Raw genomic sequence first — 15,556 nt, 5'->3', positions numbered from 1 at the left:
GACTTTATGCAATGTCACCTCAGTAACAACTATACAAAAATAGACAAATATTCCCCCTCCCTTTTTACTAAACCGCGATAGCGGTTTTTAGCGCAGGGACCTGCGCTGAATGTCCCACGCTGCTCTTGAAGCTCATAGGCTCCCTGCGCTAAAAAACGCTATTGCGGTTTAGTAAAAGGGGGCCATAGTGCAAAATATAGAAGCATATATAAATTCTCAAAACGGACACATTTTGATCACTAAATTGAAAATAAAATCATTTTCCTACCTTTGGTAATTTCATCAGTCTCTGGTTGCACTTTATTCTTCTGACTGTGCATCCAATATTTCTTCCCTTTTTTCAGCCTCCTGTATGCTTTCTCTCCTCCAGACCTCATTCCCTCCCCAAACTTTTTCTTTGTTTCACCCTGCCCCCTTCTTTATTTTTCTCTGTCTCCATACCCCCTTTCATTCTGTATGTCTGTCTTTCTCTCTCTCTCCGTGCCCCATTTTTCTTTGTTTCACCCAGCCCTCTTTCTTTTTTTTTTTTTTTTTAGCTCCCTGTCCCCCCCTTTCTTTCTTTCTCCTTGCCCTCCCCTATGCCACCACCATTGGGAAAATGCTGCCACCGCCACTGGGGAATAGGCTGCCACTGCCGCTATCAGGAAGAGGCCGGTGGCAAGTTCGCCCTGCTTCTCTTCCCCACGGGGCCGACCAACTCTCGCCACTCGACGTCAATTCTAACATCGGAGAGGACGTTCTGGGCCAGCCAGGCAGCGATTGGCTGGCCCAGAACGTCCTCTCCGACATCAGAATTGACGCGGGTGGCGAGAATTGGTCGGCCCCACAGGGAAAAGCAGGGAGAACTTGGCACCGGCCTGTTCCCAATGGCGGCGGTGGCACTCAAGTGGCTAAAGAGACGCAGTTTGCCAGCCTAGGGAGAACACTGGAGGGTGGCCAGCTGTGCACCCCCTTGGGGCGTAAAACCGGGGCAGACCGCCCCCACCCCCACCTTGGTATGCCACTATCTGTACCTCACTCCCTCCCTATGACCAAAATTTCTCCTTTCTTCTATTCCCTGTGTACACAACCATCTCTTTCCCACCCTTCCTCTCTCCCAAGTCCTTGCCTTCTGTGTCCAAAAACACATTCCCTCCCCCACCTCAGCATCTCTTTCCCTCCCTTCCTCTCTCCCAAGTCCATGCCTTCTGTGTCCAAAAACACATTCCCTCCCCCACCTTAGCATCTATTTCCCTCCCTTCCTCTCTCCCAAGTCCATGCCTTCTGTGTGCAAAAACCCATTCCCTCCCCCACCTCAGCATCTCTTTCCCTCCTTTCCTCTCTCCCAAGTTCATGCTTTCTGTGTCCAAAAACCCATTCCATCCCCCACCTCAGCATCTCTTTCCCTCCCTTCCTCTCTCCCAAGTCCATGCCTTCTGTGTGCAAAAACCCATTCCCTCCCCCACCTCAGCATCTCTTTCCCTCCCTTCCTTTCTCCCAAGTTCATGCCTTGTGTCCAAAATGCACTCCCTCCCCCTTTTGTGTTCCCCGTTTGTCTCCCAGCCCATCTTAGCAACTTTCTCAGCAAAATGTAGCTCGAGCCGCGTAGGCTTGTCTTCTATTTCCTGCCTGTCCCGCCGCGCACACATAGCCGATCGGAAATCTTCCCTGACGTCAGCGCTGACGTCGGAGGGCGGGCTTTGCTTAAGCCCTCCCTCCGACGTCAGCGCTGACGTCGGGGAAGATTTCCGATCGGCTGTGTGAGCGGCAGGACAGTCGGAGTAGAAGACGAGCCTCGCGGCTCGAGTTATATTTAACCCCGCGGGTCCCCCATCGTCCCCATTCAGCTCTCTTTCCTGTGCACCCCCTGGTAGTACTGCCCTGATGGTGGCCCTGCGCGTGCCAGCTGCAAGGCCTTCGCGTGCCACAGTTGGCACGCGTGCCATAGGTTCGCCATCGCTGCTATAGGGGCTCAAACTCTAAGGTAGGAGGAGCACATGCTCAGATTTTGGATTTCTGCAACTCCCGGATTGCGGGAAGGGACTGAACACCTAGCATACTGAATTTGAAAAGGACGTAACAGAATTACTGTTTTGAAAAATATTTCAATGCATTGTTGAAGGGAAAAAATTGAAAGTTCCCCCCCAGATTAAAAACTGTACACAGAGATTATTTCTTGGGTTGCTATTTCTCTCAATTTAACCTATAGTATATGAATGTATAGAACATCTGATATCCTTTAAGTAGGCTACTATAAATGGTAGGGTCTGTAATCTGATATATATTACACCCTTTCTCTTTGCAAATTGTTTTTTGAGGATTTTAAATGCATTGGGAAAAAAATCAGACTTAAAAGAACCCTTCTATTCTCCCCTTATGCCTTAATATTGCCTGCTAAGATTGTTTACATTTAATTTTCTTAGTGGCTGCTGTACTTTGGCAGCTCTGAGGACAGTTAAACGGTCAGCTATAAATACTATATTGTATGCATATGTTTAATGATTTAAAAAAAAAAATAGTATTTACCTGTGTTTGCTGCGGGGATGACAAGGGACTTTTGAAGGCCTTTGCCATGATACGTTTTATCTCCACACCAGTACTGTTCTTTACACACATTGATTTATCCCACTGGATGGAATGATCTGGCTCTATAGGGTTCAGCCAGGCTAGCTCATCATCACAAATGTGGAGAGGTGGTGGTGGTCGGATGAACTCTGGTCGAAAATGACCTTGAAGCATTTGAGAAAATAAAGTCTTTTTTCATCAACACCTGAGAAAAAATGCTCTTTAGAATCCGTATAGAAAAACTGTAGAAATGGATATTCAAGACAACTAGTAAGACAAAGGCAATACCTTTCTACAAGAAAAGCAAAAAGCACACTGTATTAAACTACTAATACTCTAGTTCAGCGATTCTTAACCTCTTTTGAGTCATGGCCCCTTTAAGACCCTGATGAAAGCAATGGACTTTCTTCCCCAGAAATAGTCACATAAACACAACTTTGCATGCAATGAATATAATGTACTTTATTGAGATTTGATTGTCTCAACATATATGACATACACAAAGTATTATTAAACTTTAAACAATCTAAAAAAAAACCCACTCCTTTTTTATGCAAAAAGTAATGGTCATCCTATATAATAAAACCCTAGTCGTGCATGCGCACTCCTACTTGCATGTTCCATTTTCCCTGATTCGTGAGATGTAGGTCCGTGGCCGCAGGAGTGCGCATGCACGAGTCCCCAGCCTTACTGCTTCCCAGCACCTACCTACACTCACCGGCAGGACTGGCCACCAGCGCTGGACTCCCTGCTCTCCACAAGATCGCGGTATCGGCTTCTCTCATGAGCTGCACCAGCGTCCGAGAAGGCTTCCGACGCTGGCGGGGATCAAGAGGAGCCGACGTGACACTCGCCTGGAGAAGGCTAGACCGCGGGGTGGACAGGGAAGCGCCAACAAAAAAAGACTCCAGCCGCGAGCCGCTCAATGGGACCAGGCAGGCAGCCACGCGAGGGAGGGCAACAGAATGAAAAAAAGGTAACGTGCAGGGAGAAGCTGGGCCTGCCTGTGGGGAACACAATAAGGGAAGAGGGGGCCCTTGGAGCAGGCTAGAACACGGGAAGGAAAGGGGAAGGGGCCAAAAGGAGCAGGCCACAACATGGTAAAAGTAGGGAAGGGGTGGGGCAAAATGCTGCTACTGCTGCACAGGGACCTAGAGGGGAAGGGAAATGCTGTTGCAGCTGCACAGGGAAATGTAGGGAAAGAATGACAGACAGACAGCAGGAGGGAGGGAGACAGAAAGAAAGGAAGAAAGACACAGGGGCAGGGAGAGGGACAGAAAGACAGAGAAAGGGGGCCAGGGAGAGAGAGAGACAGTGGAAGGGAGAGAGACAGAAAGACATATATTCTAGCACCCGTTAATGTAACAGGCTTAATGACTAGTTCATTATAATTATGAAATGCAATCTTCTCATGCAAATTAAAGCAGATCTACTACTATTACTACATCTACTCTCTCATTATTTGCGAGAAAAAACAACAGTACTGGGCTATATAGTGAATATAAATGTTAATTTTTATCTGACCCTCATGGACTCCCTGAAACCCATCCATGGACCCCAGGTTAAGAACCCCTGCTCTAGTGGTACAGATATTCAGAGCATTTGGTAAAGCAAAGTTACTCACCTGTAACAGGACATACATTTCTCACATATAGGCGACATCACCGACAGAACCCTGGTATGGACTGTCCAGTATTCCTTCAGCTTCTGGAAGCTTTTGACAGGCCTGATTGTGCATATGCAAATTCCTTCCTGGCCACCCAACTTGCATGGGACCCTCAGTTTAATGAAAAAACAAAGGATACAGTTCCTAGGGGAGGTAGGGTATGCGAGGACTTATGTACTGCTGTCCATGGAAAACATCTGCTACAAATGAGTAACTTTGTTTTATCTGGAGACAAGCAGGACAGTATGTCCTATTTGGGAATCCCTAACTACCAGGCTCACCGAATATAACAGGCAATGGTCAATAAGGAATTGCAACAGTAAGGTAAATGAGAACCAATTAACACTAATAGAAACAGCTCTGTTGTGAAGGTACAGCCTGGAACACCCTGGAATGGGCCTAGCAGGGAAGAATTGGATTCTAAACTCCATACACAAATTCTACAGAACTCTCTGACCAAACCAGCTGTCACATGGGATATTCTGCTCAAGGCAGTAATGAAATGTGAATGTGTGGACTGAAGATCATATTGCAGCTTGGCAAATCTCTTGAAGGCCGAACCTAGCTGGGCTACTGACACAGCCACAGCCCTGAAAAAGCTGAGTGGACTTTCTATGAGCTTTAGTCAACATCGGCTAGAAGGGTAAGGCTTACTTGCAGTCCAAGGGTGTGTAGTGTGCTTTTCCTAAGATGGGCATGAAGCTCTAGGAAAAATTTTAGCAGGACAACTGACTAGTTAAGGTGGAACTCCAACAACATCTTAGCAAGGAACTTTGGATATGTAGGTCTGTTATAATGAAAATCTTGTATAAAGTGCAGTGTTTTACCTAAAGCCTTTTAGCCGGGTGCTCCGCCCGGCTAATTTAGATGACCGCCCGGCTTTCATCACAGTCGCAAATCCTGCTACTGCCGCTGCTACTTAAACATTAACCCCCCCCAAAAAAAAAACAACAACAAAAAAAAACACACCCTCTCACTGGTTTGGGGATTCCCCAGGCTGACTCGGCACAGCCTGAAGAGTCGTCAGAAGTTCAACTCCTGCCTCAGCCTGACTTTTTAATACTGCAGAGCGGCGCACAGTGTACTGTGGCTTCGATCCCACAGCTGTCTCCTTACACGTGGGCGCTTTCAGCGCACAGGCCACACACCCATTGCGCTCATCGGAGGAGCCACCGCACATATCGGAGACCCCAGCGGACAGATAGGCTAATGTGAGCCACTTGAGCAACTGGTGCAGAACGTGCACAGGCTGCGTGAGAGTTTGCAGCGTGTACGCGCCAACGGGTAGCTTTTGTGTGGGGGGAAAGGCGCACAGCAGTCTGTGTATCCTGAACAACTCTGCCTGGTATGAGGAACGTAGAGCCATGGAGTTTCTGGCCTCGGTGGGTCACCATTTTCGCATGGGCACGCTGCTAAGCCGGCATAGTGTGCAGAGCCCCGAGGGCAGGAGCCTACGGCGGGAGATAGTGAAGTGAGGAGGGAAGCTTATAACTTGCTGCTTTTACTTGCTTCGGGCCTTCCTCACTGCCGGGTCCTGCCTACTGTTTCTGCAAAGACAGGACCCGGCAGCGAGGAAGGCCCGAAGCAAGTAAAAGCAGCAAGTTCTAAGCTTCCCTCCTCACTTCCCTCTCTCCCACCTTAGCCTGTAGCGAATTGTGAATGCTGCACTGCCGGGGGGGGGGGGGGGAGGAGAAATGCTGCACTCAGTGCACTGTGGCCAATTGGAGGGGGAGAGAAAGAGAAATGCTGCTGCTGGCACTGCAGGGGGGAAAGAAATGATGGCACTGCGGGGGGGGGGGAGAAATGCTGCAGTGTGGCCAAGTGGAGGGGGGAGAGAAATGCTGCTGCAGCACCCAATGGGGGGGAAGAGAAATGCTGCTGCTGCACCCAACTGGGGGGAGAGAGGGAAGGAGGGAGGGATGGAGAAGGAAGACCAGGGAAGGGAGAGGAGAGGAAAGAGAGATTCCAAGACCATGGGAGGGAAAGGAAAGGAGATACCAAACCATGGAGGGGGAGGGGGAGGGAGAGATGTCAGGGCATATAGTGGGGGAAGAGACAGATACCAGACCAGGGGGAAGGATGGAAGGAGAGGAGAGAGATGTCAGGGCATGGGGTGAGGGAAGGGAAACTAAGGAGACAAATGCCAGACCACAGGGAAAGGAAGGAAAGGAGGTGCCAGAGCAGAGAGAGATGCCAGGGCATGGGGGTTGGGAAGGAAATGAGATAAAGATGCCAGAACATAGGGGAGGGGGTGGAGACAGAAAAATGGGGACGGAGTGAAGCTGAAATGAATCATGTACAAAGGAGAAAGGGAACAGGATATACAGTTTATTGAAGGACATAAAAAGAGGGAACATGCCGTATGGAAGAAAGAGAGGGTGGACAGTAGATGGAAGGGGTGGGTAGAGAGAGGGCAGAGGCTGGGTGGAAGGGGCAAAGAGAGAGGGCAGATGTTGCATGGAAGGGATGAAGGACAAATGCTGTACAGAAAGAAGACAATGAAGAGAAGATGAAGCAGAAACGACAAAAGGTAGAAATTTTTTTTGTTACTTTATGTATTGATAAAAGTTTATAAATAGGAAATGGAAATAAGGCAATTTTTATGGGGACTAAACCCCCTTTCCTCAGGTCAGGACAGTATACCATAATAGCAGTATACTGTACTGTCTTGAAGAAAGATTTGGCCTCTGAAAGCTAACTGAAAACTGGATTAGTCCAATAAAATGATATTTTCTTATTTCTCATTATTTGTTTTACTTCTATTTATTCATTTGTAAAGTGGTGATGGTTATGTATCAGTTTTTTCAAATTTACATCTACTGTCTTTATATTTTGCACAGTATTAGGGGACATGTGTCACTGTTTCTGTGGTGTTGCAGTCTGGTTTCTTGATGGTTTAGTTTAACTTTTGTCTACATATTTCTATTTTTAGTTTGTGATTATTCCATATTGGGCGAGGGTGTTTCTGTCTGTGGGTATGAAAAGGACATGGTTTTCTGTTGGCATTGACTGTACAGGATTAACTGATTGTGCAGGATCTGGCTTGTTTAGTTTTACAATCCATGTGTTGGTGTTCTAGTGCTCACTGCAGTGTTTAAGATGCTGCCTTTTCCTAGGTGTACCCTTGTTGTGTGACTCATGGATTATTACTAAAAATAACTTTTTTATATAGAGGAGGGGGTTGTTAAAAAATGATCAGCACTGGCTGTCATATATACTAGGTACGCCACTGGATTTAATGACCCTATTCTAACCACCAAATTCCCTGTCCCGCCCCACCCCATCCAACTACTTTATCATGCCACCCATGGGGAGAGTTGGGGTGGGGGGCAGTTGAGAAGAGAAAGAAGAGAAGTTGGATCTGGGGATAGAAGGGAGGTAGGGAGAAATTTTAGGCCTGTGGATGGAAGGCAGAGAGATGCAGCATCTCTCTTTTTTTCCCTCCATCTCATTGTTCAGCATCAAAGGGGGAGGGAAGAAGAAAAACAGAAAAGAGAGGGAGCAAAATGTTGGACCATGGGGATAGAAGAGGAGAGATTGATCCATGGGAGGGCAGGAGGGATGAGATCTGGGATAAGAAAAGGACAGGGAGTTATAGCCTGACCAGTGGAGAGAGGGATGGGATTCTGAAAGTGGTGAGCCATGTGGATGAGGTCAAAACAGAGATGACAAGATGAGAGAGAGCAGTGAGTGGTAGAAATGTGGTAATGGGGAGTAGATAGAAGGGAATAGGAGGCTGGGAAAGGAGTGAGATGGGAAATGGGAGAGCTAGGGACTGAAAGAAGATGGAAAATTGAGAGGTAGCTGAACATTTAAAAAAAGAAGGGTGAGAAAGAAGGCAAGATTTGAGTGGACAGAAGCAGAAAAGAAAAAGTTAAGAAAGCTGAAAGGGAAAAATCGATACGTTGGAGACAGGCATAAGAAGGAAATGGAAAGAGAGAAGAGGAGAAAAAAATGGACAGCAGACACTGGAAAGAGAATTAGTTGAAGATAGAGAAAAAGTAGAAAGAGAAACTGGGACCAAGATGATGGAAAAACAAAATATCCAGACAACAAGGTAGAAAAAATTGTTTTATTTTGAATTTATTAACTGAAATATGTTAGCTTTGGGATATGTGCATCACAATTATTTTTGTATTCAGTGGCGTAGTCATATACAGCTGATTTGGGGGAGGGTTTGGAGCCCAAAATTAGTGGATGGACACCAAAGTTTCTCCCCGCCTGAGTGCAATTTACAAATACAGTGGTGCCTCGCATAACGGACGCCTCGCACAGCGAACGCTGCGCACAACGAACTTTATGTCTTGATTCGTACAACGAACTTCGTTTCACACAACGAAGTCGCCCGAGCTGCATCCTTCCGCGCAGGCACTGCGCTTAACTGCCCTCTCTCCGCCTGGCTCCCTCTTGCCCCCCCCGACTCCCCGACACGATCGGGGCAAGAGGGAGCCCAAGCCCTCTTGCCCCCCCGACTCCCCGACACGATCGGGGCAAGAGGGAGCCCAAGCCCTCTTGCCCCCCCGACTCCCCGACACGATCGGGGCAAGAGGGAGCCCAAGCCCTCTTGCCCCCCCGACTCCCCGACACGATCGGGGCAAGAGGGAGCCCAAGCCCTCTTGCCCCCCCGACTCCCCGACACGATCGGGGCAAGAGGGAGCCCAAGCCCTCTTGCCCCCCCGACTCCCCGACACGATCGGGGCAAGAGGGAGCTCAAGCCCTCTTGCCCCCCCGACTCCCCGACACGATCGGGGCAAGAGGGAGCCCAAGCCCTCTTGCCCCCCCGACTCCCCGACACGATCAGGGCAAGAGGGAGCTCAAGCCCTCTTGCCCCCCCGACTCCCCGACACGATCGGGGCAAGAGGGAGCCCAAGCCCTCTTGCCCCCCGACTCCCCGACACGATCGGGGCAAGAGGGAGCTCAAGCCCTCTTGCCCCCCCGACTCCCCGACACGATCGGGCCAGGAGGGAGCCCAAGTCCTCCTGGCCACGGCGACCCCCTAACCCCACCCTGCACTACATTACGGGCAGGAGGGATCCCAGGCCCTCCTGCCCTCGACGCAAACCCCCCCTCCCCCCAACGACCGCCCCCCCCAAGAACCTCCGACCGCCCCCCAGCCGACCCGCGACCCCCCTGGCCGACCCCCACGACACCCCCAACCCCCTTCCCCGTACCTTTCTGTAGTTGGCCGGACAGACGGGAGCCAAACCCGCCTGTCCGGCAGGCAGCCAACGACGGAATGAGGCCGGATTGGCCCATCCGTCCCAAAGCTCCGCCTACTGGTGGGGCCTAAGGCGCCTGGGCCAATCAGAATAGGCCCGGGAGCCTTAGGTCCCTCCTGGGGGCGGGGCCTGAGGCACATGGGCCCAACCCGACCATGTGCCTCAGGCCCTGCCCCCAGGAGGGACCTAAGGCTCCCGGGCCTATTCTGATTGGCCCAGGCGCCTTAGGCCCCACCAGTAGGCGGAGCTTTGGGACGGATGGGCCAATCCGGCCTCATTCCGTCGTTGGCTGCCTGCCGGACAGGCGGGTTTGGCTCCCGTCTGTCCGGCCAACTACAGAAAGGTACGGGGAAGGGGGTTGGGGGTGTCGTGGGGGTCGGCCAGGGGGGTCGCGGGTCGGCTGGGGGGGCGGTCGGAGGTTCTTGGGGTGGGCGGTCGTTGGGGGGAGGGGGGGTTTGCGTCGAGGGCAGGAGGGCCTGGGATCCCTCCTGCCCGTAATGTAGTGCAGGGTGGGGTTAGGGGGGCGCCGTGGCCAGGAGGACTTGGGCTCCCTCCTGGCCCGATATTGTCGGGGAGTTGGGGAATCGGCGGGGCAAGAGGGCTTGGGCTCCCTCTTGCCCCGATCGTGTCGGGGAGTCGGGGGGGCAAGAGGGCTTGGGCTCCCTCTTGCCCCGATCGTGTCGGGGAGTCGGGGGGGCAAGAGGGCTTGGGCTCCCTCTTGCCCCGATCGTGTCGGGGAGTCGGGGGGCAAGAGGGCTTGGGCTCCCTCTTGCCCCGATCGTGTCGGGGAGTCGGGGGGGGGGCAAGAGGGCTTGGGCTCCCTCTTGCCCCGATCGTGTCGGGGAGTCGGGGGGGCAAGCGGGCTTGGGCTCCCTCTTGCCCCGATCGTGTCGGGGAGTCGGGGGGCAAGAGGGCTTGGGCTCCCTCTTGCCCCGATCGTGTCGGGGAGTCGGGGGGGCAAGAGGGCTTGAGCTCCCTCTTGCCCCGATCGTGTCGGGGGTGCCAGGGACCACACGGAGTCACCCACCGTACCACCCGATTCGGGTAAGCGCAGGTATCGGTGGGTGGCTTATTTGCGGGGGGGGGTGTGCCTTATTTTACATTTTTTTCTAAAAAGGGGGGGCTGTCTTATTTGATGGCCCTGCCTTATCATCGGGGAAACACGGTAGAAAAAAAAAAAAAAATGAACAGTTAAGTCCCAGTTTTTGCCGCTGAGACTCTGCCCTCTCTCACTGTAAAATTAGACTCTACTTAGTCTGTCTTTAAATTTAAAAAATGTGTGTTGTTTTAAAAAACAATTATGTTTTTAGATGTATCTAAATAAAAATAATAACCAAAAATTTATCTTTTTTTATGTCATCTTAGCATATTTTATGCTGCAGAACGAATTATTTTTTTTTACATGTATTCTTATGGGAAAACGCGTTTCACATAACGAACGTTTCGCATAACAAACTTGCTCCTGGAACCAATTAAGTTCGTTGTGTGAGGCACCACTGTACTAGAGCTACTGGGGATCCCCAAGCCCTGCCACTTGAAGACATCTTCCTCAAGTCTGACAACCCAAAATCTCCAAGCTTTGCAGCCAATGGAAATATCCTCAAGCTGCCACTGCTTTCAAGCAATCAAACCCAAAGCACTATGTATAAATCTAGGTGCTTACTTCATATAACAAAGATTTAGCTAAGAAATACTTTCATTCCAGCTAAACAAGCAACCATATTGTAATTTTTACCGACCCTCAGTGGCACCACTCAGGACCAGTGTTCCCTCTAAGCGGGCGGGTGTTGTGAGCAAACTTTTTTCACCGTGAGCCAAAAATATCGGGCGCCAGCAAGTTATGAGCCAACTCGCCCGATTCTCCTCTCGCCGCCCTGCCATCTGCCGTACGCCTCTTCCGATTGTGCGCTGTGACGAGAAACGTGTGCGCTGCGATGTAATATTTTGTGCGCCAGCGCAGCTTAGCGGGAACACTGGTTCAAATGGTTTTATTTATTTCCCCAAATTTATTTTTGTTATACGCATTGAAAATATTTGATATTGCGTTTAAATCAAAATCTCAATAAACTTGAAACGAGTGCCCGTGAGATTGTGGGAGGGTTAAATACTCAAAACTTAGAAGTTTTTGCTACGCCAGCTTTCTGGTATCTTTACATACAGTGGCGTACCTAGCATATGTAACATCCGGGGCCCATCATTTTTTGGCACCCCCCCCATCTGTAAGAAAAACATGATTTTTAGTAACAAACCACACGTCACACATGAGTACCTAGGAAAAGGCAGCATCTTACATATTGCAGTGAGCAGTACATCAATACACCCATTGTAAAACTAAACAAGCCAGACCAGCACAGATCAATCCTACACCGTCAATCCTAACAGAAAACACACAGAACACAGAAAACACCTTCGCCTAGTAAGGAATATGTAATCACAAACTAACCCCTCCCTCTTTTACAAAACTGTAGTGTGGATTTTAGCTACGGAGGTAACAGCTCTGATGCTCATAAAATTCTGAGCATCAGAGCTGCTACCACCAAGGCTGGTGCTAAAAACGCTTCACAGTTTTGTAAAAGGGGGGATAAAATAAAAATACATAGACAAAGGTTAAATTGAACCAGCAAGAAGCTGGACTCTGCATACAATGCTTCACAGAAACAGTGACACATGTCTCCTAAAGCAATAAATAAATAGAAATTTTTTTCTACCTTTGTCTTCTGTGGTTTCTCCTTTCCTCATCTTCTTGTAACTCTCTTCCTTCCATCCACTGTCTGCCGTCTCTCTTCCCCTATATGGCATCTTCTCTCCTTCTATGCCCCTTCCAGAAACTGTATGCCTCCCCCTTCCATCTCTCCTTTCACCCCATTGGTCTGGCATCTCTCTCCTCGCCTTCCCTCTCCCACACCTCTCCTCATAGTCTGGTATCTCCCCTTCCCTGATTCTCTGGCATCTCTCTCCTTTCCTTTTCTTCCATCTTTCGCTCCCCCTCCATGCTCTCACATCTCCCCCTTCCTTTTCCCTTAGACTGGCATACCTTCCTCCTACGCTCCAAGCCCTGGCATCTCCTTTAATTCCCTCCCTCATCTTCCTTCTCCCTCCAGCTGGGTACCGCAACACTCTTCCCTGCAGCTCTGCACTTCCCCACAATTGCCATGCTTCGGTTCCTCTTCTTCCTTCCTTCCTCCCCCCCCCCCCGCGGGACCCTGCGGCACCATCAACTCTTACTCCCTCTAATGTCGGCCCTGCAGCTCCAGACTTCCTCGCACCTTCTCCCCTCCCCCTTTGGATCGCTATTATTTTAAATGTTATAGCCGCGGAGCTGTATCCATCAGTGGAGATGTCTAACCTCGGCCTGCCCCGGAACTCTTACTGCAGCAGACGCCCGTCTAGGCAGGAACAGGAAGTCACTGTTGCAGTAAGAGTTCCGGGGCAGGCCGAGGTTAGACATCTCCACTGATGGATACAGCTCCGCGGCTATAACATTTAAAATAATAGCGATCCAAAGGGGGAGGGGAGAAGGTGCGAGGAAGTCTGGAGCTGCAGGGCCGACATTAGAGGGAGTAAGAGTTGATGGTGCCGCAGGGTCCCGCGGGGGGGGGGGGGGGGAGGAAGGAAGGAAGAAGAGGAACCGAAGCATGGCAATTGTGGGGAAGTGCAGAGCTGCAGGAGCTGTTATAGCCGCGGAGCTGTATCCATCAGTGGAGATGTCTAACCTCGGCCTGCCCCGGAACTCTTACTGCAGCAGCCGCCCGTCTAGGCAGGAACAGGAAGTCACTGTTGCAGTAAGAGTTCCGGGGCAGGCCGAGGTTAGACATCTCCACTGATGGATACAGCTCCGCGGCTATAACATTTAAAATAATAGCGATCCAAAGGGGGAGGGGAGAAGGTGCGAGGAAGTCTGGAGCTGCAGGGCCGACATTAGAGGGAGTAAGAGTTGATGGTGCCGCAGGGTCCCGCGGGGGGGGGAGGAAGGAAGGTAGAAGAGGAACCGAAGCATGGCAATTGTGGGGAAGTGCAATCCCCCCAATGCGTCCCCTTACCTTACCTCCCCTTACCTTTGCGACGCGTGTGTGCGCTGTGAAGAGAAACTTGTGCGCTGCGATGTATTATTTTGTGCGCGAGCGCAGGCCAGCGCAGCTTAGCGGGAACACTGCTCAGGACTCAAACTTTTCATTGTCCTGAGCTTTACGTGTCTGCTCGTCACTGGGTCTCATAATCTTTTTAGAGCTAAATATTTTTAGACTTTTTATTTATTTTATATAATTTATATGTGTTTTTTATACTTAGCTTAAAACTGTGGCTAAGTCTGCTTGGCTTGCGATGTCAGCGTTTATAAGGGATGTCCAAGCCGACATGTTTCGCCGAGATAGCTTTTTCAAGGCTTCATCCCTCTTTACCACCGACTACCACTGTAACCGCCAATTCTTTACAGAATTCTTTACAGAATTGGCGGTTACAGTGGTAGTCGGTGGTAAAGAGGGATGAAGCCTTGAAAAAGCTATCTCGGCGAAACATGTCGGCTTGGACATCCCTTATAAACGCTGACATCGCAAGCCAAGCAGACTTAGCCACAGTTTTAAGCTAAGTATAAAAAACACATATAAATTATATAAAATAAATAAAAAGTCTAAAAATATTTAGCTCTAAAAAGATTATGAGACCCAGTGACGAGCAGACACGTAAAGCTCAGGACAATGAAAAGTTTGAGTCCTGAGTGGTGCCACTGAGGGTCGGTAAAAACTGCTTTCAAGCATGCATGAAAGTCAAGGTGGGGGGAGGGGCAGGGAGGAAGGAAGGCAGCAGCTCTGCAATATTGCTGCCAGCTGCAGAACTTGGGAAGTTGGAGGGGGAGGAAGTGGCCATCAGTTGGTGAGGCTTGAGGATCCCTACTAGCTACAGCAGGGGAGATGTTCATTTTGAGGGAGCCTAAGCTCAAAGTGGGAGGCCCAAAAAGCAGTAATATTTACCCTAACTGAACGATCCTCCACTTGCGTCGATGTAAGCTGATGCAGCATCCCCGCTCTGATGAGGCTCACCTCTGAAGAGGCTCACCGTAGCTGTAATAAAAGTGAATGGGAAAACCAGGAGTGCGCATCCCTGCTCATCAGCGTGGGAATGTGGAAGCCTGTGGCTGCTCCCACTGTCAGCGGTGTACATGGAGGATCACTCAGTCAGGGTAAGTATTACTGCTTTTTTTTGGAATCCTCTCCACAGTGTCCCTTTAATGAAGGTTTATTATTAGATATGTACATCTTCTATATTAGTGATTGCAAATTTGGGACCTGCTCGGCCTTTTTTTTTTGCTCATCAGCTAGTGTGCGGCCCCAGAAAATTTTTTTTTCGTCCAATGTGGCCCAGGGAAGCCAAAAGGTTGGACACCCCTGCCCTACTCCTTCACCGTGAGCAGGGAGGGGTAATTTGCATAGCACCAAATTTGCTCCACCAAATTTCCCCATCCTGCCCCACCCGGCTACTTTTTCGTGCCACCCGGCTGGAAAAAATTTCTGGGGAGAACACTGCAGGTAAGATGAACTAGACCATTTCTAGAATGCTTTGAAGAGTTATCAAATGTATCTACAATTGATCTGGATCTCTAGAGCAGTGTTCCTCAACCTTTTGACACCTATGGACCGGCGGAAATAAAATAATTATTTGTGCACCGGCACCAGTCCACGGACCGGCAGTTGAAGAATACTGGGATAAGTCATGCCCATCTCCACTCAATCTCTGCCCCAAATCCCGCCCCCATAATAGTACTAATTGTAATACCATTTGTTCCATTCATTTTTCATATAAACACACAATATAATTGTATTAACAGCACATAGTGCTTAATCACAAAATTAATACATAAAGCACACCGTATGCTTTTTAACATTCATTCCTACCATAAAACAGATAACCCCATGCAAATGCAGGACCAAAAACTAAAAGTACTAATATTTACAAACCCTAAGATGCAAGGCTCTGCAAGCAGTACAACCCCAGAGGAAAAGAAACAAATGCATTTCTTCCTGAACAGACAAATCAATCACTAAATTAAAAAAAAATAAAAGCATTTCCCCTACTGTTGTTGTCTCTCTCCCTCCATGTGCCTTGCCTTCTGGCCTGCCCCCCGGTGTTATCT

The 15,556-nt window shown here is 49.6% G+C and overlaps 1 protein-coding gene across 1 annotated transcript in view; it reads right to left on the bottom strand.

The window, feature by feature from the left end:
* CNOT11 (CCR4-NOT transcription complex subunit 11) overlaps positions 1-15,556 on the bottom strand; it is a 127,861-nt gene that overhangs the window by 46,561 nt on the left and 65,744 nt on the right. Inside the window, exon 4 of the mRNA XM_033949630.1 lies at positions 2,506-2,708. Coding sequence (XP_033805521.1) covers positions 2,506-2,708 — 203 coding nt within the window. The remainder of the gene's footprint in view (positions 1-2,505; positions 2,709-15,556) is intronic.

Source organism: Geotrypetes seraphini, chromosome 6 (genome assembly GCF_902459505.1).
Source record: "Geotrypetes seraphini chromosome 6, aGeoSer1.1, whole genome shotgun sequence".
In the NCBI taxonomy this organism is placed as follows: domain Eukaryota; kingdom Metazoa; phylum Chordata; class Amphibia; order Gymnophiona; family Dermophiidae; genus Geotrypetes; species Geotrypetes seraphini.
The sequence above is the reverse complement of the archived record's forward strand: the minus strand, read 5'-3'. Positions and strand labels throughout refer to the sequence as shown.